At 38.2% G+C, this 24,709-nt stretch overlaps 1 protein-coding gene across 1 annotated transcript; it reads left to right on the plus strand.

Annotated features, from left to right (window-relative positions):
• The first annotated feature begins 22,811 nt into the window (after positions 1-22,811).
• LOC145665191 (zinc finger MYM-type protein 1-like) lies at positions 22,812-24,200 on the plus strand. Its single transcript, XM_081732475.1, has one exon. It carries the CDS (start codon positions 22,812-22,814, stop codon positions 24,198-24,200), a length of 1,389 nt encoding a protein of 462 aa, XP_081588601.1.
• Positions 24,201-24,709: the final 509 nt, after the last annotated feature.

Below are 24,709 nucleotides of genomic sequence, written 5' to 3' on the forward strand. Positions count from 1 at the left end.
ACTTACCAGATTACTATGGTGTCGGGCCACCTTTCGCCTTCAGAACAGCCTTGATGCGACGTGGGATGGAGGCATAGAGGTCGTGAATGGTAGCAAGTGGAATTTTACACCATTCCTCGTGCAGGGCATCGGCCAGTTCTGTGAGGGAGAATGGAGGTGGACATGTCGCCGGAGTCGTGTTTCCAAGACGGACCACAGATGTTCAATTATGTTGAGATCTGGGGATTGGGCGGGCCATGGGAGGTGTTGAACTTCATCCCGATGTTCCTCAAACCACGCTGCAACAACGCCAGCTGTGTGAATGGGTGCATTATCATCCTGGAAGATGGCGTCATTGTCCGGGAACAACATCCGGACCATAGGATGCAAGTGGTCTCCTAAAATTGCTTCATAATCGTTGGCAGTGATTCGTCCGCTAAGTGTGACCACAGGACCCAATGAAAACCATGATATTGCGGCCCACAGCATCAGCGAGACGCCTCCATGTTTCACAGTTGGGCGGAGACACTGCAGATCATAAGCTTCTTTGGGCGTTCTCCACATATAAACACGGCCCGTGGTTGGGAATAGGGTGAAGGATGACTCATCCGACCATATCACACGTTTCCAGTCCTCAACGGTCCAAGTTGCATGGTCGCGGCACCATTTGCGGCGTGCGAAATCGTTATAGCTCTGATGAGCGGTTTGGCCCGTGCAACACAACCCCGTAAGTTCATGTCATGTAATTTGCGGCGGACTGTGATTGTCGAAACAGGGTGGGGGAGGTGCTGATTGAGTTCCTCCGTCACTTGCTCCGTAGTGGCACGACGGTTCTGCGTGACAATGCGCTTTAATACCCGGCGTGACCTGTCACTCATGATTTTCTTCCGCCCACTGTTCCGCTTCCCCGATGTGGTTTTCCCGTGTGTTGTGTAGGCCATCACCTTCGACACTGTCCCACGCGACACACCTAACACAGTAGCCACTGCCGTCACACTCACTCCACATAACCGCGCACCAACAATTTGCCCTCTTTGAAAATCTGAGAGGTCTCCCATTTTACACTACCTCCGCCTGCTGCAGCCACTGGACACTGCTGTTCCACTGCGCCTGACGTAGTATGGAGACCGACCTAACACACCACCACCAGCGGTCCGGCACTGCGGGCGCCACGACACCACTGCCAACCCATACATCTGACGTGTTGCCAACTACATGTGTTTCCATTTTTCTGATCACCATCTGTACATATCCATTCCCTAGCTACTTCATAGTATATGCGTCACGTAAAAAATCATAATAGAACTGTAGTAAAAGTTACAATACTAATTTCGCAACAACCACTAATTGTATTAGAGTGTATAGTAGCAGATTGATTTCCTAAGTAGAAATTAAATCTTAGCAAAGAATTCGATTATAGAACGTTGTTATTTGTGAGCAGACTCTGAACCTGAAGTTGCAACAGATCTTATTGCTTGTAATTTGTCGTTTTGTTTTAGTTTTCCAAAACGAGTTTGATGAAATAATTGGAACGTAAGACACCGAGAGAAGGAAACAATAAAATAATAGTACAGTCAGTGGTGTATTTACGATTTTGTTTCGGAGGAGGGGGGCTTTGCCTGGAAATGTGAAAATTCTGCAAAAACAGTGCTCACTATAACCCTCACCCTAGCTACGGGTCTGATTTAAGACGTCCATCCACTGTTTCTGCATTTAGATTATTTTTATTTATTATGCACTTCATTTCTAGAATTGGATTTTGTTTATAAATTGGTCAATGGTTGTATCAAGTGACATGAGCCTTAATATACGAAGAGACAATACTTTGAATTTAATGATCACTATTTGCTGTAATGATCTTATTAATACATTTAGTTTTGAAACCAAGATTCATAATTGCATATTCATTGCATGTTCTTTCATCAAATGATCTGATAAAACTGTGGAATGCGCTGGAGCTCCCTTGTCGTATTATCCTGAATGTCCAGAATGTTGCCAAATAGTTTCCTTTCAAATGGGAATTTCAGTGCAAGAAAAAGGAAAAAAAATCATACGGCGAGTAGGGGCAACAATAGTATTCGACAGGGATGATTTATTAGAGCAAGAGTCGGAACACAATTCCTTAAATGTGATACAGAACATTGTCATGTTAATGACACTATTCAGATGTCCACTTGTCCGGCGGTTTGCGCAAATAGTATCGCGTAACCATTTTTACACATCTCATTGCAGGCCCGTGCTGGCCCACCGGGACACCGGGACGTGTCCCGGTGCGCCCTCCGAAACATAACAGTATATATAAAGGTACAAGATTTAGTAATAAATTCTTACAATTTTATTGGCAAAGAACCCGTGAAAGGTGCAGTGCGCCCTTTACATTAGACGCCCTTACGAGTCCACATCAAAGGTGAACGATTTTATTTACTCTTCTGTATACCACAGTTCTGTACAATAAATACATACAGTTACTATTGATAAAGAAGTCGTGAAAGGTACAGTCGCCCTTCTACATAAGGCGCCCTACGAGACATCATATTATAGATATGTGGTTTTAGTTATCTTGTATACGAGCTTTGTATAATAAATTCAAATAGTGATTTTTAGTAAAGAAGCTGTAAAGAAGACAAGGCGCCCTTTATATGAGATGCCCTGCGAAATATTACATTTAAAAAAAAAAAAATATTCTTCTGTATTCCAGTTTTGTATTATAAATGCATACAGTTGCTATTGGCAGAGAACATGTAAAGAGTATAATCACTTGAAAAAATATTATAAAGTTATGTAGCTATAAAACGAAACAATGTAATACCTCAAGAATAGTTCGGATAGTCAAACGTACGAAGCATTCATGAAATACTACATTGACACTAGTCTCTAATTTACGATTTTTACGGCATCGAAGCTTGCACAGTCTGAATATGCATCCATATATCCGAACATATTGATTATTCCTGTGTGTTTTAAAGCAGTGTTCGGATAATCAGCACCTATTGTATTTCTAAGATATAGCTATATTAATTTCTGTGAAATGTGGTCTTCCTGTCATCACGGCATGTCGCGCCCTCAGGTTATGGATCGAGGAGAAGGCCTCTAGATATAGAGGTTGGCTGCGAATATACTGAATAAGCAATCGCGGACAGACAAGGGATGATCCTCCAGCTTGGGGATTTGGTGTGGCGCTAACAACTCATCCTGTAGAAAAAAGGCTTGTTCAGATATATTCGCAGAATTCTCGAATCAAAAATGATAACTTGGCAGGAACTCAGCAAAGTAAAATCGGCATGAGAATTGGAACATGGAAGATAAGAAGTCTCTATAAAGCAGGCGCGTTAAAATGTGTAACGAATGAGTTTAGAAATATAAGATGGAGCTAGTGGGATATCAGGAAGTTAGATGAGAAGGAAATGAAGGAGACAAGTCGGGAAATTTTACGTTCTTTTACGGGGAACGAATTAAAAATTACCAACTAGGTTCAGGGCTTTTCGTTTACAAATATCAGCAATTTATAATACGTAATATCAGCAATTACATGGGTTGAATTTGTTAACGATAGATTTTCTTTTACTTCTCTTAAGGGTCGGTGGTGTAATATTATTGTTTTAAATGTACATACCCCAACAGAAAATAAGGAGACAATAGAAAAAAGCTTTTATGAAAGAATATAACGGGTATTTGATCATCTCCTGCAATACCATATGAAAATTCTGTTAGGTGGTTTCAATGCGAAGGTAGGACGAGAGGGTATTTTCAAACCGATTATAGGGAATAAATGTCTGCATAAGGAAGGCTGTGACAACGGCGTTAGACTCGTGGACTTTGCAAATCCAGAAACCTTATCGTGATGATTACAAAATTCCCACATCGCGACGTTCATAAATATACTTGGACCTCACCAGACGGAAAAACATATAATCAAATTGATCACATTTTAGTAGATAGAAGAAAACAGTCTAGCACAACTGATGTTTTATAATACGAGAGACTATCGTTGAATAAGGGAAATATTCAATATCTGAAAACGGAGAGGTTCAATTTAAAGAAATTAGAGGAGAGTCAGGTGAGAGGGGAGCCAGATTGAAGTGTCGAACAGATTCTCGGTTTTAGAAGGTTCGGAGTGCACTAGTGTTCAGGATACTTGGTTGAAATTAGAGATAACATTAAGATTTCAGCAAAAGAAATATTGGAAAACGCAGAAATACGTAGGAACAAAGCATGGTTCAACAAGGAATGCAATAAAGTAGCAGAAAAGAGAAAACAGAAGAAACAGCGTTGGCTACAAAATCCGAACGAAATAACTACATAAAATTTCACTGTCATCTGGCGGAAAACTTCCAAAATTTTTAGAACAAAGAAACGCGATTTTTGAAAACTAAAATTAATTAACTTGAAAATAATAGTAAAAATAAAAACATTCGGGACATGTATAAATGCATTAACGGACTTCAGAAAGGCTATCAATTTCGTGCTTATATATTAAATAAAGCCCAAGGAACAGTTCTCACTGATCAGGGTAGCATCTTAAATAGATGGAAAGATTTCTTTGACGATTTGCTTAACACAGAGCCAAAAACTAATGTGCGTGGAGAAAGTGAAATGCATACAGCATAACCGTATATTCCAGAACTTAAACAGACAGAAATAGAAATCGCTATTTAAAAAATAAAGAAACACATATCTCCGGGTGTAGACGAAATTCTGGTTGACTTAATTTTAGCTGGAGGGGAAAAATTGTAGAGCAAGATACACAAACTCATTCTCCTTATTTGGAACAAGGAGGAATTACCTGTTCCAGTTCAAAAGAAAAGCAACAAAACTGATTTAATAATTATTGAGGCATTTCTCTTCTGTCAACATCCAATAAATTCTCTTAAACATGCTATTAGCAAGATTAACTCCATACAGAAATGAAATTATTGGAAAATTTCAGAGCGGATGTAGGTAAAATTGATCAACTATCAACCAGATATTTACCATTCGACAATACTTGAAAAGAAATGGGAATACAATGTCCTGGCAAATCAATTACTGACTAGACTCGAGTAGGAGGGAAACATTGTACAACATGCTTACAGAATTTGAAATACCGAAAAAGGTAGATTAATTAAGATGTATTTAAATGAATCCAAAAGTAAGGTTCGAGTAGAGAAATTCTTGTTCACGAGCTTTCACGTTGAGAATGACCTGACACAAGGAGATGCGTTGTTGCCATTATTATTTAACTTTGTTCTGGAGAACACTATAAGGAAAATCAAAGACACCAGTCAGGTCCTAGAACTAAATTGTATTTACCAGGTTATGGTGTATGCTGATGAGGTAAATTTAATTGGGGATGATAGAACAATAGAAAGGAATGTGGAAATCTTAATTAAGCTTCCAGGGATATGGGCTTAGAAGTAAATGCAGGGAAATCTAAATAAATGGAAGTTTGTCTGGATTGTAATACTGCATTTTATGATTGCGTTAAAATACCAAATAATATTTTCTTTCGACAAAGTGGATACTTTCAAATATCCAGAATCATTATTAACAGACCAAAACCATAATCACTCAAAAACTTGATGTCAACTGAAAGCAGGGATTTCGTGTTATTATTCAGTTAAAAATCTTTTGTTGTTGCGAATTCTGTTGAGGAATTTGTAGCTTAAAATTTAAAACGATAATCATGCCTGTTGTGCTGTATGGTTGTGAAACATGGTCTGAGGGAAAATCGCAGACTCTGAGGGACTCTGAGGGAAAATCGCAGACTGAAAGCATTTGAAAACAAGATTCTTAAACCAGTATTCAAACTCTAAGAGAAACTGGAATGGAGAATGGCGGAAACTTTATAACGAGGAACTGCATAAGTTTATACCGTTTACAAAAACATTGTAAGGGTCATCAATTCTAGGAGGCTCAAATGGGCAAGTTATGTAGCCAGAATGGAAGAAATTAGAAACGCTTTCAAAGAAATTAGAAACTGGAAATCCAAATAGGAAAACGAAAATTAGGAAGATCGAGGCGCAGATGGGAGGACAATATTAAAATGGTTTTCGCAGAGATTGAAATATAAAGTAGAAACTGGGTCCAGTAGGCTAAGGACAGAAATCAATGGAGAGCTTTTGTAAACGCGACACTGAACCTCCTGTGTCCATAGGCCATAGAGCTATATTAAGTTGTTGATACATTTAGCTTCTTTTTATTTGACAGAAATGTTATTAGGGAAATTAAAAAGTTTTTCTCTAGTAAAGAGGCTTTCGATTCAAGGTGTTCACAAATTAGCTATTTACGTTAATACCAAAACAAATTTGGTGGTGATTTTGATATAGAAAGGCATCCACACTTTCTTTCAAAGTATATATATATGACAGGGGATGACAAAAAAATCTACAAACACTTCATACAGGACACGTAAGTTTGGCCCTCCACTGTACAACACGTGTTGCGGTTGCCGATCGTTTGTTGTTTTCAATGTGTCATGTGGACCTTCCTCTTCCGTCAGCAGTAACCAGTTTACGTGTGAGTGTCGTGGTGTGAAAGTGGTGCGGTAAAATGGGCGACCTGACAGACTTCCAAAGAGGCATGATCGTTGGTGCCCGTCTGGTTGAAGCTTCAGTGGCAACAGTGGCGAACATTGTGGAAGTATCGAAAGGCACTGTGTCCAATGTCACGAGGGCATACACAATTCAGAGGCCTACGACGTCTGCAAAGCACAACAGTGATCGAAACACAATCCTGTCAGATAGGAACCGGAGGGTATTAAAACGGATTGTAGAAGGTAAAAAGAAGACCACTGCAATGAAAACTACGTCTGAACTCAATTCCGGTCTACAGAACCCGGTTTCATAGAAAACAGTACGACGGGAACTTCATAAAATGAAAATTCATGGCAGGGTCGCTATCGCCAAACCCCTGGTCACAGCAGTAAATACGAAGAGCGTATCCAGTGGTGCAAGGACCACAAGGCATGGAGTCATGAGCAGTGGAAACGCGTAATGGGTCCGATGAATTGACCTTCACCTTGTTTCCAACAACCGGTCGTGTTTACGTATGGAGAGCACCGTCGAAGACCTATGATACAGACTGTCTGCTCCCAACTGTAAAGTATGAGGGTGGTTCTGTTACAGCATGGGCAGTGATATCGTGGTTTTCTGCAGCTCCATCATAGCCCTGCATGGAATGATGAATGCTAAGGCGTATGAGGCCATTTAGGGGAACAGGTTCTACCCATGGCCCAAATATTGTTCCCTGATGGTGATGGCATCTACCAAGATGATTTGGCACCCTGTTACGCTGCAAAAACGGTGAAATCATGGTTTGAGGATCTTGACCAGGAGCTATTACACCTCCCCTAGGTTCCACAATCACCAGATCTGAACATCATTGAGCCATTGTGGTAGTCTGTTAGAAAGGAGTGTTCGGTCTCATTACCATCCACCAGCATCCCTTAAGGAACTGGAGCATGTTTTGGAGGAACAATGGTACAAAATTCCACACACCACGATTCAGGAGCTGTATACGTCCATTCCGCGTCAGATCCAAGCTGTTTTGGACACAAAAGGAGGCCCCACACCATAGTAGGTCTGATTTTCACACTTTTGCAAACGTTTTAGATTTTTGTCCAACTCCTGTATATATATATATATATATATATATATATATATATATATATATATATATATATATATATATATATATATATATATATATATATATATATGTATATGTATATGTATATTCCCGTTTGTATTGGCGCCCTCTTAGTAGAGTTGTCCACCGCCCTCATTAGTATCCCAGCACGGCCCTGTCTCATTGACCTCCTTATTGACAGTTTGGCCACATGAAAGAAATTTGTGATGTACGATTCCGAATATTAAACACACACACACTCAGAGAGAGAGAGAGAGAGAGAGAGAGAGAGAGTAGCACTTTCACCGGGATCAGGGGGATCAGGCTTATCTGGCCTTTTTAAGTCTTGGAGATGCAGGTGATTGGCTAGGTTTTCCATACAGTTGAGAAGATCTCTTGTAAACCTGTCCAGCAGGCATCTTCTCCTTTCCACTCGATTGCAAGTAGTGTTGGCAGCTCATACGTTAAAAAGGACAAACAATTACAGTAACAACTGTCACTCACATGCATTATTATACATCCGAAACAAATCTCTCCAGCAACGTGAAATTATTGGTATTAAGCTTTAGAACATCACAAATTAATGAACTTTGGTCACATTTATATGAATAAAGGTTGATTGAATGGGACGCAAGGATTACTGACGCATCTGGAATTGCTTTCTGTTTCCAGGTGACTTTTCCTGAAGGAAGGGAAAAATCAATAACATGTATGATTTTCAGCTGTAAGGAAGGGAGGCCTACTTTCCGAGGAAAATTCCACGGAAGCTGTTTGGTTATCTGTCTCAGGTCCAGCAAAATTTCAGCATTTGATGGACAATTAACGAAATATTAGTGGAACCAATTTATTCCTTACAAATGACAACAGTCATGCGAAGGGGCTACTGAAAGTGTCCTTTCAAAACAGTATTCCGAACGAAATGCTTGTCGTTGCAAGATGTATCGACAGAAATAAGTTTTCGTTGCCTAGGCTTGTCATATCAAAATTATCGAGTGCCAGATATTCTTTCAGTAAAAGCTTGACTTTCCACACACAGAGTGAGAAAGACTTTTTAAACTTTTGAAATGAGCTATTTTTCTGCATTATAATTGTGCTGACAATATTGAAACTGTCTCATTCTAAACAGGAAAATTTCATTTTCAATCATCTAGGCTTTCTTCGGTTCTAGAATAGGGCAGCACCAAATGTCAGGTTAGTTTTATTACGTTAGATCTTATATCAATCAGATTGCCACTTGGGTAGCTATTCGTGTTACATTGGTTTTTCTGTTCAGTTGTATCGTTTTGTAAATACAAATAAAAGTGAACTCTTCATATTTACTAAAAGTTAGGTATCCGGCTGAGCGCAGTATTACGTGAAAACAGAAAGAACCTAATGATTGTAAAAATAAACTACGATTATGTAACTTTTCATGACAGTTTGCATCACACACATATTATATATAACAAAAATCGAAACAATATTGTATGTTGAAGTATGCAGTAGATTCTCCGTTTCATAAAACGCTTTAAAACCTGCTATAGCTTTGTTTAAAAAAGTAATTTCTGTTTTTATAGCAGAATGATTAACACGAACTACTAACACATGTCGGTCCAATGCCAAAATCGCAAATGTGCAAATTTTGCTATTTTCACCTAAGTGCAGTTTCATGTTACTTGGGGCACACATATTCCAATACCAAAGCCCCAATTGTAAAATATGAGTATATTAGAAGTTACCGTCAATTCTTAAAATATGTACCTAAGTCTACTGGTTTTTCGGGGTAAGTTGAATATTAAAATGCTTATAACTCAAATTCAAATTTAGCATATTCGCGATTTTGGCATTGGATCGACGATGGTGATCTATGGTTCAATCAACGGTGAAGCACACAGACTTGGAAATAAGTTGGCAATACTTCGGGTCATATTGCAAAACTACTTTTTATATTTTCGCAGTTGCGTGAACTAGTGGTTTCAAAGGAAAATTCTATCTTCCTCTCCCTCAAAAATAAAAAAGATACAAAATTTTCATCGGTGCGTGCTCAATGTGTGTTACCAGTATTTTTTCAGTACTGACAAGGGTGTGTCTGTGGCGCAAGCACAGTGCGCTCGGCATGTGTTCGGCAAGCTGCGTAGCAGTTTCTTTAGAACTCTTCTCTACTGTATCTGCAAACCCATGATTCATCTTGTATGGTGATACTGGCCAGAATTCTGATATTGGTTACTGCTTTCTTCAATGGCGATTACTAATGGTGACAAGTGTCCTTCTTGTTCTACGTGACAATCCTCGGCACGGATATCGTCAATACACGCCTAGGTCTTCGTCTGTAACTTGGTAAAATTTGAAGCTGATAGAAATATTTAACTCCTCCGCAGTTTCACGGACAGTCAGTCTACGATTGAGTCTCTTGGACCGAAAGCGTATACGATAACCATATAACCACGAAGCTCTACCTTGATTTGAACCCCATTAAACTGTCGGTACATCTCTCATATAGACTCAACGCTGAAAAGAGACATTAAACTAAAAATAAATTCTACTGTGAACAAATAATTGAAATTTTGTAATCATGTTTTCGATATGCTAATGTAAACATGATGGATTTTATGCAGAATCGTTCTGACGCGTGATTAGTGCCATACTAGAGTTAGACTAAAATATGTTTCTTGCAGTAGTCAGGTCTTTAGTATGACGCTAATCATATGCTAAAACGACTCCGCATAAGGCCCGATGCCTTTAATATATTTTCTGTAATGACAACAACACTGCTATATAAACCTGCAAATAATGGTTCTTTAACCAAGAGGTCAATAGAAGAGACATATTTCTTTTATTCTACTTGATAAGAAGCTTACCAAAGCTACCTAAGCGGCGCACGTGACCCACTCGGTCAAGACAGATTCTTTCGCCAGTTGAAGGAATTACATTCCTTAAGTATTTAGGCTTAATACCTAATCCAGAAACATAATCTGAAAATAAAATGAATAAATAATAACTGGCATGCATTTTAAAGTAATTTCATTATTGTTCTAAACACTCATAATAATATAGGATGTTCGAATTCTAACTGACAACTTTTAAATAGTCATTACACATTTCAACAAACGAACCTTTGGTTATCTAATCATTGGAAAATCAGTAATCTATTTGTGAATTTGTTGATGGGGACACTAACGTAGCTTAAACAAAAATGGCTTTGATTGAGGAAAAGTCACAATGTGTGTGTGGTAGTACCTACGAAAAGACAAACTGGTTGTGCAAATATGACGGAACTTTCGTCGCATCTATCACAAGGATCCTTCGTACTATCAAGACTTAGAAGGTAATATATTTATTGACAGGGAATGAGGTAAAACCAGTGTGCGAAATCCCCGGGGGACGGGGGAATTTCCCCCCACCAAAAATGTTCTGCCTGTAATTCCCCCCACCAAAATCTGTAGACGGGGATACCTCAATATAAAAATATAAGTAGGTCTATAATGGAAATTTTCAGACAAACAATAATTTTAAATGCATGCCTGCTCAAAAAAAAAAAAAAAAAGAAAAGCAAATTAGTTGTAAAGGGATCAGGTGTTTAACTTTGTCAGCTATTCCGTTGTGAGGAGATGAAGACTTCTAGCGTACCAGTTACGTGCAAAATTGGTAAAATTCCTCAAGCAAACAGATTCTGAGAATTCTGCAACTTTTCTAGAAATTTCAAATTCCCTGACTCCTCCAGGATAAATCGCTCACCTCGCAACCATGTATTGCAAGTAATACAAATTTCCTCATAAGAAAGAGTAACCAAAAGCTTCCAATAGTTTATTTTTAACGCTGATCCTTCTTTTTCTAATTTCATTTTGTTTCGTCCTTCCCTATTTTTTTCATTTCTGGTCTCGAAGGGGGGAGCCCGTACCCCCGGACCCCCTTGGCTACGTGCCTGCTCGTCTTGACTACAACCGTCAATTGAGTCTTGTACGATATTTGTACGTTGGTAACTGGACATAGATCGGTGCTTTTTCAATGGCTCGGATTTTAAACCTTTCAATAATATACTTGGAACAGCATTCTTTCTCAGTTTGCGTGTAAATAATTATCCTGGCATTAGCCAGAAGTGAATCTAGACGCTAAAAGCTCGGGGGGGGGGGAGTCAGAACCCAGACTATGATAGGTATATCATGTTTACTAAAAACGTTCAAAAATATCTAAATAATAGCTTAAACCAATTTTGTCACTCAAAAACTGGGGGGCCTAGGCCCCCGGCCCCAGCCTAGATCTGCCACTGGCATTAACTTTTCTTTCAGTAAACTTGACTTCTCGAAGGCAGGCTCTTCAAGGTGTTTGGAACACGAGTGATTTTATTTGGTACATTTTTTCCCATTGATTTTCTTGAGCCTTAATTTATATCGATCTGGTGATATCTCACGACTTGAAAACGTAAAAAAAAAGACACTTTATGTCCTCAGCTTTAATTGCACAAGAATTACAACCGAAAACACAGCAGGTGTTAGGCATTTCTACTTCACTTCACAGACACAACACGCGCTGTACTAACACGTGTTTTCTACTTCACACTAGTGTTTTTTTCAGAAAAGAAAATTCCGGGGGTGAGACACTTAGTATTCGGAGAGGCACATTATTTGTACACAGTACTATATTATATTATAGACGTATTATTTTGGGGGAATCTCCCAGAGCTCCGGGAGACAGTGCCACCCTAAAAATATGTCTGGAAGAAACACTGTTTCGCACAACAAACGTAATTACTGCTCTCTCTCTACTCTTTTTTATACTAATGCTGTAGGAAAAACAACTAACAAACACGTCCCCCAAGAATTCAAAACAGAGCAAGACTGCTAACAAATCCAAAACACAATCTATTAAATCCAATACACTATTAAAGGTTTATCAGCTGCGTAAAACGGAGTGGTTACTGACTCACATTGAGTTTCTCGCGTATCCCACCCATGACGTCAGCATTTACGATTCATCAAAAACAAATGCCTGTAGAAGCTGAACGAGACGACCTATCAAGATATAAAAAAATACGGGTCTCTTTATTTTTTGTTACTCTTTCTATTGCACCAATCTTGTTTTTAACTCGAACTGCTCCTTTAAGTAGCCATACATATATTTTCTCCAGTCGTCTAGTTTTAATCGTAACTTTAAAAAAAATGTAATTTAGTTACTATTATATCTGTTAGCAACACAATGTTCAATTTATTGCGTAACAAAAATGTCAAAAAGAAAAAAGTTTTGGTTGCGATAAATTGTGGAACCTGCGAAAGAGAAGGTAGGCGATTAATGGCGAGTATTGGGCTCCGAAAGTGTTGGAGCAGGCACTTTTTAGTCGATTGGACTTAAAATACCTTGGATAGTGTATACTTTTTGGTGGAAGAGAGTTTATATTATGGGTACTTGCTTCTCCTTACGATGCATTACATAAGTATGTTTTATTAACTCTAAAAAGTTTTCTCCAACTACAACCCGCTGTAGCTGATATCCTTCTTAGTGACTGAAAGTGGCACTACTTTCGAGTATTTTATAAACACCGCAATATTGAAAATAAACCCCTCAATAACATGCTATTTAAAAATTAAATAGAGCAGTGGTTCTCAACCTAATTCCTATCACGGCTTCCATTTTATCATATCCTCTTTCCAGCGACTCCTTTATAATTTCTGGTTTGTAATAAGCTTGTGTGGAGATCTCACGACATCCGTCTATTTCTATAATAGCAGTATCCATTTCTTATATTGTAGTAGACACACTAACTTCCCTAAAAGCGAATGGATTAAAACCAAATTGTCAGTTCATTCATATTACAAATATTGAATCCGATCTGTCGTACTGTTTCAAAATGGAGGCCGTTTGAAAATTTTAAAACATCATAACTCTATTAAATCTATCAACAACCGTCCAAGACAATAGTAAAGTCATGCTCAATAAAACTATGTCTAACCCTATATTCTCTTAAGCAAAATACCACAGAATTGTAAAATGTACAATTTACTGTATACTTAATTTTGAAAGTTCCTCGAACAGCGTAAACAAGCCAAACACATGCTACACAACTAACAAACAGCTGCAATAACACAGGGTGACCAACCGTCCGTAAAAACGGGATTGTCCCGTTTTTTCACTACCTTTCCCCGTGTCCCGAAAAATTTTCCCGGGACGCCATAATGTCCCGTATTTACGTACATTGGGTACAAAAAACCTTTCGAATCGCTAAAATTTCTTAATTTATATTATTATTTCCTAAGCTATGTGATTATATTGAAATATGTCATAATTACTGAGCAACGTCATTACGACGTTTGCGATATTGGATGTGGTGGTTGCACTGTTTTCCCTCCTAGGCCTCCCTCCCCACTCCGCAGACGGCAGTGCAAGGGGCTGAAAGTCTTATGAAGAACAAACGTAACCTGTTTTACTCTCTTTTTCGGGCAGTGGAAGATTGAGGCGCTGTCATCAGTACAGTACACAATTTCCGTAATTTGACTAACTAGTAAGATGCAGGGATTTATTTGTAGCCAGGGAAGCCTGGGAATTTCCCCCCTTCTAAGTTTTGACTTCCCTGCCTCTAGATTTAATTTAGTCTTCCCAGCCTGGGAAGATATTTTCCCCCTTTCTTAGGCTATACAATCTGTTTTTATAAAATTTTTGAGCACGAAAAGTCTATTGCACACAAGAAATGTTCACATGTCGATATGTGAACAAAGGGATACGGAAGAAGTATAGGTTTCAATGGCAAATGCAGAAGACAGGTGGAAACTTGTGAATTAAATTCGTGTTAAAATGACAACTACGATATTTATGACTACCTACGTTATTGTCCAAAATCGTCTATCGTTTACGGTGCTCCCACGTCTTATTAAATTGCAAGAAATAAATTTAATGGACCTCGGACAAGTTCTTTACTCGTATGTTACATGTGCAAATATTATTGACTATTATTATTAGCGACAGAAATGAAAGCAAACTGGCCGAGTACCTTGCGCGTTCCGTTGAACCCTTCGAGGTAATAGTGTATGAATCCTCCACTGTGTCTCATAAATCTGTTCTCATTATGTATATCCGTACTGTAGTTAATCGCGTATGTATCAATACAATTTTAGGATTATTTGAGTTACAGGCAATAACAGGCAGAGAGGTTTGTGATTCCGTGATTATGTGAACGTATGAATCTTTCCAAAACGATATTACGGGAAAGACTTATGACAGTTTGTCTGAGAGTGCCAGTAATATGCAACGCGAAATAAATGATACTGTCTCTTTACTGCAGTGAGAACTAGACACCAATTTACTCGTGTTTTACTACATGAGTCAGAAGATGGAACTGGTTGTTCACAACGTTGTTAATATGGTTTCAGATATGGTTCATTTTCAAAACTTTGTAGAGCGCAGTGGCGTAGGGAAGGGGGGCAGAGGGGCCGGGCCCCCCAAAGAGGTCCGACAATGTACTTTCGTATTTTGATGTTTGTAATTTTTTATAAATTTTTATGTTTATATATATATATATATATATATATATATATATATATATATATATATATATATATATATATATATATCGTATTTTTTCTATATGTACCGTACCTATAACAGCATTAGGGCCTTCCCCCCAAACACACATCCTGGCTACGCTACTAGAGCGATTACACGGTGTTTACCCAATGTCCCCGTAGAACACGAGAAGTCGAATTAATATCATAAAAAGTAGGTATTCTCTTCTATAATAGTTTTTGATATACGGTGGTTACCGTTCAGTAGAAGCATTGTGGAAATCGTACCCTGCGCTAGTGGAACACTTTCGAGAAGCTTCTACAAATTGGCAGAGAAGTTTTGAGCAGCGTGTAATATTTGCGGGCCTGCAAAATTTCACTAAGTGGAATTTTGTTTATGAAATGTCCATGATCGGAGATATGCTGGAACCTCTAGATGTCCTTAGCCTGTTTCTACAAGAGAGGTCAGCATCCCTTGTAATAAGCAAAATTGAAACAACTGTACGTGTACTGGAAGCGTTGCAAGATAAGAATGGCATGTTCATGGAAGAATTACAACGTCAGTTTGGAGAAACTGGTCAGTTTTGTGGAGTCCCGCTTGTAAAACCCTTAGACAGTTCTCTTGAGAAATACCAGCAAATAAGATTACAATTCTGTCAGGGTCTAGCAGATAACATACGGTCTTGCTTTCCTAACGAAACGTTCAGTAGGGTCGAGGTTTTGCTACAATGCAAGTAGCCAGAAGAATTGTCTGAAAGAATGTTATGCGGCGACAAAGGACTAATGGAAATTTAAAAAAAATAATAATTCCTCTGATAATATAGCCAAAATTCTGCAGCATTGCGAGAGAACTCCTAATATTGGACAAAATCTACAAAATCTTAACATGAAATCATTGTTGTTCTAGTTTCTTCTGCATACTGTGGGAGAGGCTTTTCCAGCTTAAACTTACAGTACAGTGACGCTAGAAACAGTTTATCTGTAAAAAAAATAAATAAATAAAATAAAATAAAATAAATAAAAAAAAACCTCGAATCTACCAGATATTATGAGACTTCTTTCAATGCAGAAAAGTATGTCATTAGCTGGATAAAAAGTGGACATCATGCTGCTACCGACAAATCAACTGGGAAAAAGCCGGTATCCGATTTAAACCAATCTCCTTTTGCTTCACTATACTAAAGTGAGGTACGGTGTGACAGTACTATTAATTCGACTGGTACTAAAAATTATTTATGGTATGAAGAATGACATTTAGTACCGTCTTTTCCCTACTATTTAATAAAATTAGATTCAAGTGTATGTGCACCTATCACTGTTCTTCAAAAAGTAAACTCTTAACTATTTTAGTATTTATTGTTCGGGCGATGAATTTCGTCTTCAATTAATAAGAATGGACTTAAGAATTACTTCTCATAACAAAACAGTTTTACGTAGGAGTGTGATACTTGTTATGACAAGCTATGCAGGTTGCAATGTAACTATAGGGCTTTTGCTGGATGCTGCCCACTTGTTCTCAGCAGTAGGACGAAAAGTAGCAAGGCAAGTAACAAATGTAATATCATCTACCTAACCAAATTTTATCTAACGTCCCCACCAATATTTATCATAAAATTGTTTTTTGAAAAAAATGAAAAAAAAGTATGAACTTGGGGACTCCCTGAAACTAGTACTATAATTTCAAAGTAGGTAGGTTTAAAAATAACGTTGTCCCAACCTGACTTTATAGCTGTTCTGTTATACGGAACACAATCTTTCATAAATATTCCCCCCTTCTACAAAATCCACAAATAAATCACTGGTAAGATGTGACACCCTACGAGAGGGAAACAAAGGTACGGAACTGTGAAAGTAAAAAGAAAACCAGTTGTAAGTGAAATAAGGTTGAAAAGTAAGAAAATGCAAATAAAATGAGTTGGAATCCGATTATGAGAGTAATTATAAATCGTGTCGGTGACAGATTTGAGGGCTCGTATATTTTTAGTAATGTTTCCAAATATTTCATTTTTTGTTAGCTGCTGATACTTACTTGTTATCTAATTAGTTCCACAACCTTTTCTATAGGTTTTAAAACGAAAAAGTGTAAATTTGCCCTTTTTGGTAAGATACAAAAAAAAAAAAAAAAAAAAAAAAAAAAAAAGAGAGAGAGAGAGAGAGAGAACGGAGAGGCTAAAAATATATATAGGGGAGGTACCTATCCAGAAATAAAAGGTGTCCCATTTTTTCTAGTTGACGATTTGGTCACACTACAATAACACCACCTGTCGCGAAAAAATAACCCACCTTGATACCAGCGCCATCTGTTGCACAGACGATATGTAATATAAATTTATATCAAACTTGACAGAGCAAAGACATGCTACACAGCTAACCGACAATTGCTCCATCTATTGCAAAAAAAAACTGTCATTCCTAACTTTGACACCCTAGCGGCGCAAATGTGACGTCAACATTAGTGGGACCGGTAAGACCGTTCCCATATATATGTTCAAAATATTTACGAAGTTGAAAAACAATGCTGTGGAGCATCAGTGGAGCAGAGTTGTCTGCAACATTGGGAGATGAGCAGATTTGAGGCTTATTCTGTGGGGACATCAATTTCATCTCATTTTCCTTTGTGGCAATCAGACACAAATCATCTTATTTCTCCTCCCCCAAAAAACATATTTCAAATAGGATTATTGGGGGGACAGTCCTCCCAGTTCCAAGATTGGAGGTGACATGTCCCCCTCACCCCCCGGGATTTGCACCAGTGAATAGTTACGCCAGGGCAATCTGTGGCAAAACACTTGTAAACAAATCCTACTCGCTGATGTGCATGAAGAGGAACTGGTATTGAAAAATATTGAATTGTATTGAAAAATTAACACATCAATAGCATAAGCTAGCGAGAGAAAGAGGAGTTTCTGGGTTTAAAACCCAGGTTGAGAAAGGCATTACAGTTATGAATTAAAGATATTATGAATGTTTTACTAAATAGCTATGTAACAGAGTTGTGAATTCGATAACACTCATCATCAATATTCATGTAAAAATAGAACATACAAATACTTATCAAATAGTCTACGCATATATACATTAAAATTTTCATTCTTACATAGGCCTATTCCTCTACAATAAGATTAAATTCAAACATCGTTGAAGATAAGGCTATGCACATATTATTTATGAAAAATATTACCTATTGAAAGTCTCGCATTGTATTTTTTCCCTACAAGAATCTATTCTGAACACTTTATCGTAAATTTTGCAAATAAATTAGCCAAAATACTAACAAAGAAATTATTATTAACTCACCTAACGTCCGTCTTCTATTTTTTATGTATAATCAAATTAATCTGATGTATTTATAGTAACATTTTTAAATTATTACAACAAATAAACTAAGTTCAAAATTTAAACGAACTTCTACTGTTACTTCCTATTGTTGATCCAATATTTTGACCAGCCAATACTTTTTATTTAAATTTTATTATTATTATTTATAGTTTTATGTTCAACGTTATGCATTGAGGCTAGTGCTCTCAACGGGTCGGGTTGAAGACCGACCCGACCCGACCCGTGACCCGAATTGACTGACCCGACCCGACCCGTGATCCGATCCGATTAATCTGACCCGATTGACCCGACCCGAGGGTCAACCCGAGTCGTTTGAGAGCATTATGGTCACGACACTAGGTGAACGCCAAAATGCACTCCCATTGGGAATTAAACCCGGACCACGTATATCGAAATCATGCACGTTAACCACTAGCTAGATCAAGCGGGGGATTTGTAAATGCATCTTAATGAATATGGCACTTTTGAGGTTTGGTTATTTCTTTTTATAACTGATACCAGTGTCCGACGTGGGAGAAAATTATTTTTTTCTTACTTCAGTTCTATGTGACGAAATTTTTCTTCAAGGTCAGTGTTCTCACTTGCTTGGACGGCAGGGGGACTTCTCGGAAGGCAGTAGCAAGAGTCTCTTGGCGGAGACAAAAGGAAATCGTTTAACTACAATGATAAGGGTTGAGGAAACGGGAGAACACGTGATTTTTTCCAACCCTTCAACTTTCATTCCAAAATAGGTTCTTATGATTTCGGGACCCGCACCACTTTGATTTTTCTTTCTCGGTAATTAAAACGTATTTTACAGTATATATAGTAGCAAGTAAGAAGATACATAATATGAATTTTGTAATTTAAAATTTAAAAATACAGTATGATAATTAATTATAAAGTACTAATTTTATTTCATCACTTTCAGCCCAACAAATGAAATTGAAAGAATTCGCACCCTGGGTCTTGGTCATCAATACTGCGTCTTATTCTTTGTCTTGCAGTCAAGTATTGGTCCTGCATTTCGTAGTCTTGGTGTTCTTTCATGCTATACAAGAGCCAAGAATGCTCGCCTCATCGGTACAAATAAAGACCAAGTGTGGTTTTGATTATGGTCTTTCATACTATACGGAAAGCAAGAAAATATGCTCATCGCTACTTGGTGATCATCAAAACAAGGCCAAGAGCAAGATTACTATGCACTTCGTCTTGCATATCCAATCTTTATCTTATTCTTGTATCGATGTTCTTGGACTTGGTGAAATAAAATGAAATATTCAGTTTAAGGTCCCTCGATTCTGCACCGAGGCTAAGGGATATGGTGACCATGAGAAATGAATGCAATGGTGGAATGAAGAAAGTGGGAGGAAACAGGAGAACCTCGAGAAAACCCACTACACGGCGTTTCTCCACCACAAAGCCCACTTAGCACAAGCTGGGATCGAACCATGGACACCATGCATCAGAGATGTATAATCTACCACTGAGCTACCGCGGCCCTGCTTGGGCTTGGTGTTCCATATCCAATCTTTATTTTGGCCTTGCTTAAACAACTTCTAGTTTGGTTCTAAATCCAGACTCCATATTGGCATAGATATTAATATTACAGTCGATTGGTAAAATCAATCTTCCACATTTAAAAATTAAAATACACACAAGTACAAAAATAAGCATTTACCATAAAAACACTAGCTGCAAGTATTCAAAATAGATTTATGGCTTCTATAAAATCAATAGAAAATTGCTATTTTTAATTAGGCAGCTAGTGAAAAACAGCAGCTTTTGACTTCAGCCGAGTTTAAGCTCAACCTATACTCAGTTGACCAAAGTGAACTGACCCGACTGACCCGACCCGAATAACCCGACCCGAGCTGACCCGATCCGACAACCAGACCCGAGTAGTCTGAACCGACAACCTGACCCGAGCTGACCCGACCCGACCCGACCCGTAACCCGGTTTGAGCTGACCCGACCCGGTTTGAGAGCGCTAATTGAAGCTAAGGGAAACAGTAATAATGAAATGGATGATGATGATGGAATGAAGGAAGTGGGAGGATCCCGAGAAAACCCACGCACACAGTGTTCATTTGTCGAGAGCTGGGATCAAACCAGGGACCCCACGCATCAGAAGTGAACACTACCACTGAGCCACCGTAGCTCAGTACTTTCTATGCTAAGAATATACTGCTATCCCGCAAAATGTTATTTGTGAGAGAAACATAATGGGAAGAACTTTTACAAATATTTATTAAATGTATATTAGTACAGAGCATGAACCTCTGTGGCATATTAAAATTGAGAGTGGAGCACTCATTGGAACGTACGCAGAATATCAGCGTGGTTACAATTAAAATGCTGCTATTCACGGCAGTCCAGCACGGGCTGTAAATCAACATATTACATTGAAATTTGGTAAATATGTTAATGAGACCATGAGGAAGCGAGTTACGCTGAAAAAAAATAGTTGCACTTTCCGCCACCAGGGGAAAAGATGGCGCTGTACAGATAATACGCATGTGGAAATGATCCTGAATGTATGGACAAGACGAAGAGGTCAAACATGTTAAATAAATGTAATGCAAACAAGGTAAAGGGCAGCTGATTGTAACAAATGGTACAAAGGGGACAACTTTAGGAATAGTGTGAGGTTAACAAAAGGTGAAACTTTATTTCCATTTAATGGTAACAAAAGATGCAATGGGAATAATTTTAACATTTGCGGTTCCTGTGACCAGACATATCAACGACATGTTAGATTCATAAAATGGCGTGCGCAACTGTTGCTTACAGCATTGCCGGAGGAATTGTTGCGTCATGTCGCCTTACACAGTCCTAGAGATCCGCGAGCGACTTGACATTTCCCTGGTTAGACCAGAGCTTTCAGATATCCCCACAGCCAGAAGCCACACGGATTTCGATCGGCGATCGTGCTGGCCAATCATCTGGAAAGCCTCGGGAGCATGGAAGGAGTTATGGGGGGGCCTAGAGGGGCCAGGTCCCCCAAAAAATCTAAGCTAAAACAATTTAAACCTTTTTAGGTGCTTAACATCATTATTTAATCAACTGATCAACTTATACCTGTTACGTTAAAAAGTAATAACATCTTCTTTATTTGCATTGCTTCCTAACCATTTTTCACGATTGTTACTGAAAAATATAATTCGTTCATTATCATAAATGGATTAAATACATCTTTGAGACTACCCAATGTATAGGGACATTTTTTTTTTTTTGGTCGCTGCAGGGAAATGCAACATTACCGTTGGCAACACTGACTGTCAAACACAGAGACTGAGTATATCCCGCGCTGCCAACCCCGCCATTTTTGTCAGTTCAGTAGTTCAGTGTAAGCCGTCATCTCGTGAGTTTTAGACAGTGTGGTGTGTTATGTGTGTATAAACAATGAGCAAAAAACCTAAGCCTGACATTCGTTCGTTTTTTAAACAAAGAGAACAAAAACCTATTGCAAATAATAGTATTTCAACTATGGATAACACTCCAGCAGTGCAAAGTGATGCTTGTAAACAGACTTCTAACCTGCAAACGCTGCCATCTCGTAATGAAGGAAGAAAGACTGAACTTGCGCCTTCGCTTGGAATTTCAGCAAATGACCTAGGTGATCTTTGTAGCGGACCAGCTTGTCCAATCTTGCAGCATTTTCCTTTGACAGACTTTCCAGGTAGTAGAAAGCGCAACTTTTCTGTTTTGTACTACAAAAACCATGAATGGGTAGAATACAGCATTAAAAACGATGCAGTTTATTGCTTTGCCTGTAGGCAATTTCCCTCAAGCAACAGAGAAGAGTTATTTGTTGAAAAGGGTATGAAAAATTGAAAAAAAGGCTGATGAGAAATTAGATAAGCATGCCATTAGTATATCACATTCTTTTTCTATGACAAAATGGGTTGAATATAGAAAACCATGTCAGTCCGTGCAAACATTATTGTCCGACAACCACAAAGAACTAGTACTAGAAAACAGAGACTATATGAAAAAGTTAATAGATATATTTCTATATCTGTTAAAGCAGGGTTTATCTCTAATGGGTCATGATGAGTCTGATATGTCAGGCAACAAAGGAAATTTCTTGGAATTATGTGACTTATTTTCTAAGTATGATGAAAATTTCAAAGAAAAATACAATAAGTATTTTAACATGACTAGCCCTGATATCCAAAACGAGTTGTTGTGCATCCTAAAAACAGAAGTTTGAAGAGTGATTGTAGACGAAATAAATAGCTCTGGATTTTTTGCACTAATGGTAGATGAAGCAAAATCTCATAGAACTCAGCAGCTTTGCAATTGCGTCAGGTATTTAGTAGGACAAGAGATCAAAGAAAGAATAATAGCCATTGAAGATGTGTCACTTTCAAGGTCTGCTATTTCATTAGCTGATGTTATATTAAAAAAATAGGAGATATTGGATTAAGTGCGTTGATGGTTGGCCAGGCATATGATGGAGCGAGTGTAATGTCTGGAATAAACAATGGTTTACAAGCTATCGTCAGAAAACAAAACCCCTACGCAATCTATGTCCACTGCTTGGCCCACAAAGTAAACCTAGTTCTAGTTGCAGCTTGCAAGGACAACGATTTAAGCTGCAATTTCTTTAACATTATGCAATGTCTGTACCAATACTTCAGCTATCCTGACACACAGGCTGAGTTTCATATAGTTCAGAGAGAGCTAAACATTACCAGCCCGGGACCTCATGAAATTCACAAACTAAGCGATACTCGATGGCCTTGCAGAGCCAATTCAGTTTTATCTGTAAAAAGAAACTACTCCGCAGTTATCGCTGCACTCACAGCTACAGCTTCTGACATAAGGAATCCCAAAAACCCTGAAGCAAAGGGCCTGCTTTCGTCTGTAACCTCACTGGATTTTATCGTATGTTTGTCAGTGTTTCCTCAGTGCTTGCCATTAATCAATGTAATTAGCCAAGCTCTACAAAAAGCTGACTCATCAATTGCACAAAATTCAAATGTTGCTAGGGGTGTGATCGAAGAGCTAACTAACAATCGAAACCAAGTCTCATGGGACAAGAAATGGCTAGACATAAAGGCTTTTGATAACGAGTTTGACCTAAGGATTTTTCAAAACAAAGATGAGAGTGGTATAGCTACAGATAATAGCTCCAAGTCTAAACGACCTCGAGTGATATCGAAAACCCTAGATGATTTTGTAATTTGTAGTTCAGTAGGCCAGAGAGATAGAGATGATATGTATCCTGAAACCACTAATTTGCAGAAAAGGGATGAATTTGTCAAAAATAAGTACAAAATTGACTTTTATTACCCTTTGCTAGACATTTTAACAGAAGAGCTTAAAAGAAGGTTCAGCGGCGAAGCTTTGGAAATAGCTGATGCCAGCGAACGGCTTATCCGAGTAGATGAAGCTGGAGCAGAATCATTCATCAAAATGTTTTCTATACCTGAAGTTGATAGAAATATACTAAAGGCAGAAATGGTAGTTTTAAGAAGAGTTATGGAAAGTTCTGGTATAGATCTGCAAAGAAACCCGCTAAAAGAAATTGTTGCAAAATTAATGGAAGTTGTATTAACGACCAGCTCAGAGACATACACAAGTTTTGGCATCCTTTTGAAGATTGCTCTCGTTTTGCCATCAAATAGTGCCACCTGTGAGAGTTCCTTTTCAGCAATGAGGCGGATTCACAATTGGTTGCGGTGCACTATGGGCCAAGAAAGGATGAACAACTTAATGATCCTATACTCAGAATCAGATGTTGTAAGAAAATTGGATATAGAGAGTTTGGTTGATATCTACAGCTCAAAAAAGGAAAAAAGAAAGATAACCCTTATGTAAAAATAGGCCTAAACCCTCAAAGTATTGATCATTTACTCAATAATTAAAAATGAGTTTTTCTCGAAGTTCTCAATGCAATAGTTAGACCTATCATTTTCAATGTCATGGCTTAATGTTTTTGTTTATCGTTTAATACGTTTTAACTAATAAAGAAGTTAAATCCTTAACTTAATGCTTTTAACTCAATACTCGTTTAATACTTTTTTTTAACTATTAAAGATTTAAAATTAATGCAATTCTTTATTTATTTTACCCTTTTCCACTACATCTTTTACATATCATACCAACTATTAGCATGACAGTAAAGCCGTTGAAGTCATTAAATACCCTTTACCTAGACCCCTTGGATGCCCCCCTCCTCTCAATATGCTATGGCAAACTCCGCCTATGCTCGGGAGATGACGCAATCAGCAGTGAAGGTTTCACGAAGCAGATATTTCATGTGGCGACCAATGTCTGGTGTTTCCCCGTCGTCCCCAAGTAGTTTTGTGCCTGTAGGTCTATATAAC

Source organism: Thermobia domestica, chromosome 11, assembly GCF_964235325.1.
Source record: "Thermobia domestica chromosome 11, izTheDome1.hap1.1, whole genome shotgun sequence".
Taxonomy (NCBI): domain Eukaryota; kingdom Metazoa; phylum Arthropoda; class Insecta; order Zygentoma; family Lepismatidae; genus Thermobia; species Thermobia domestica.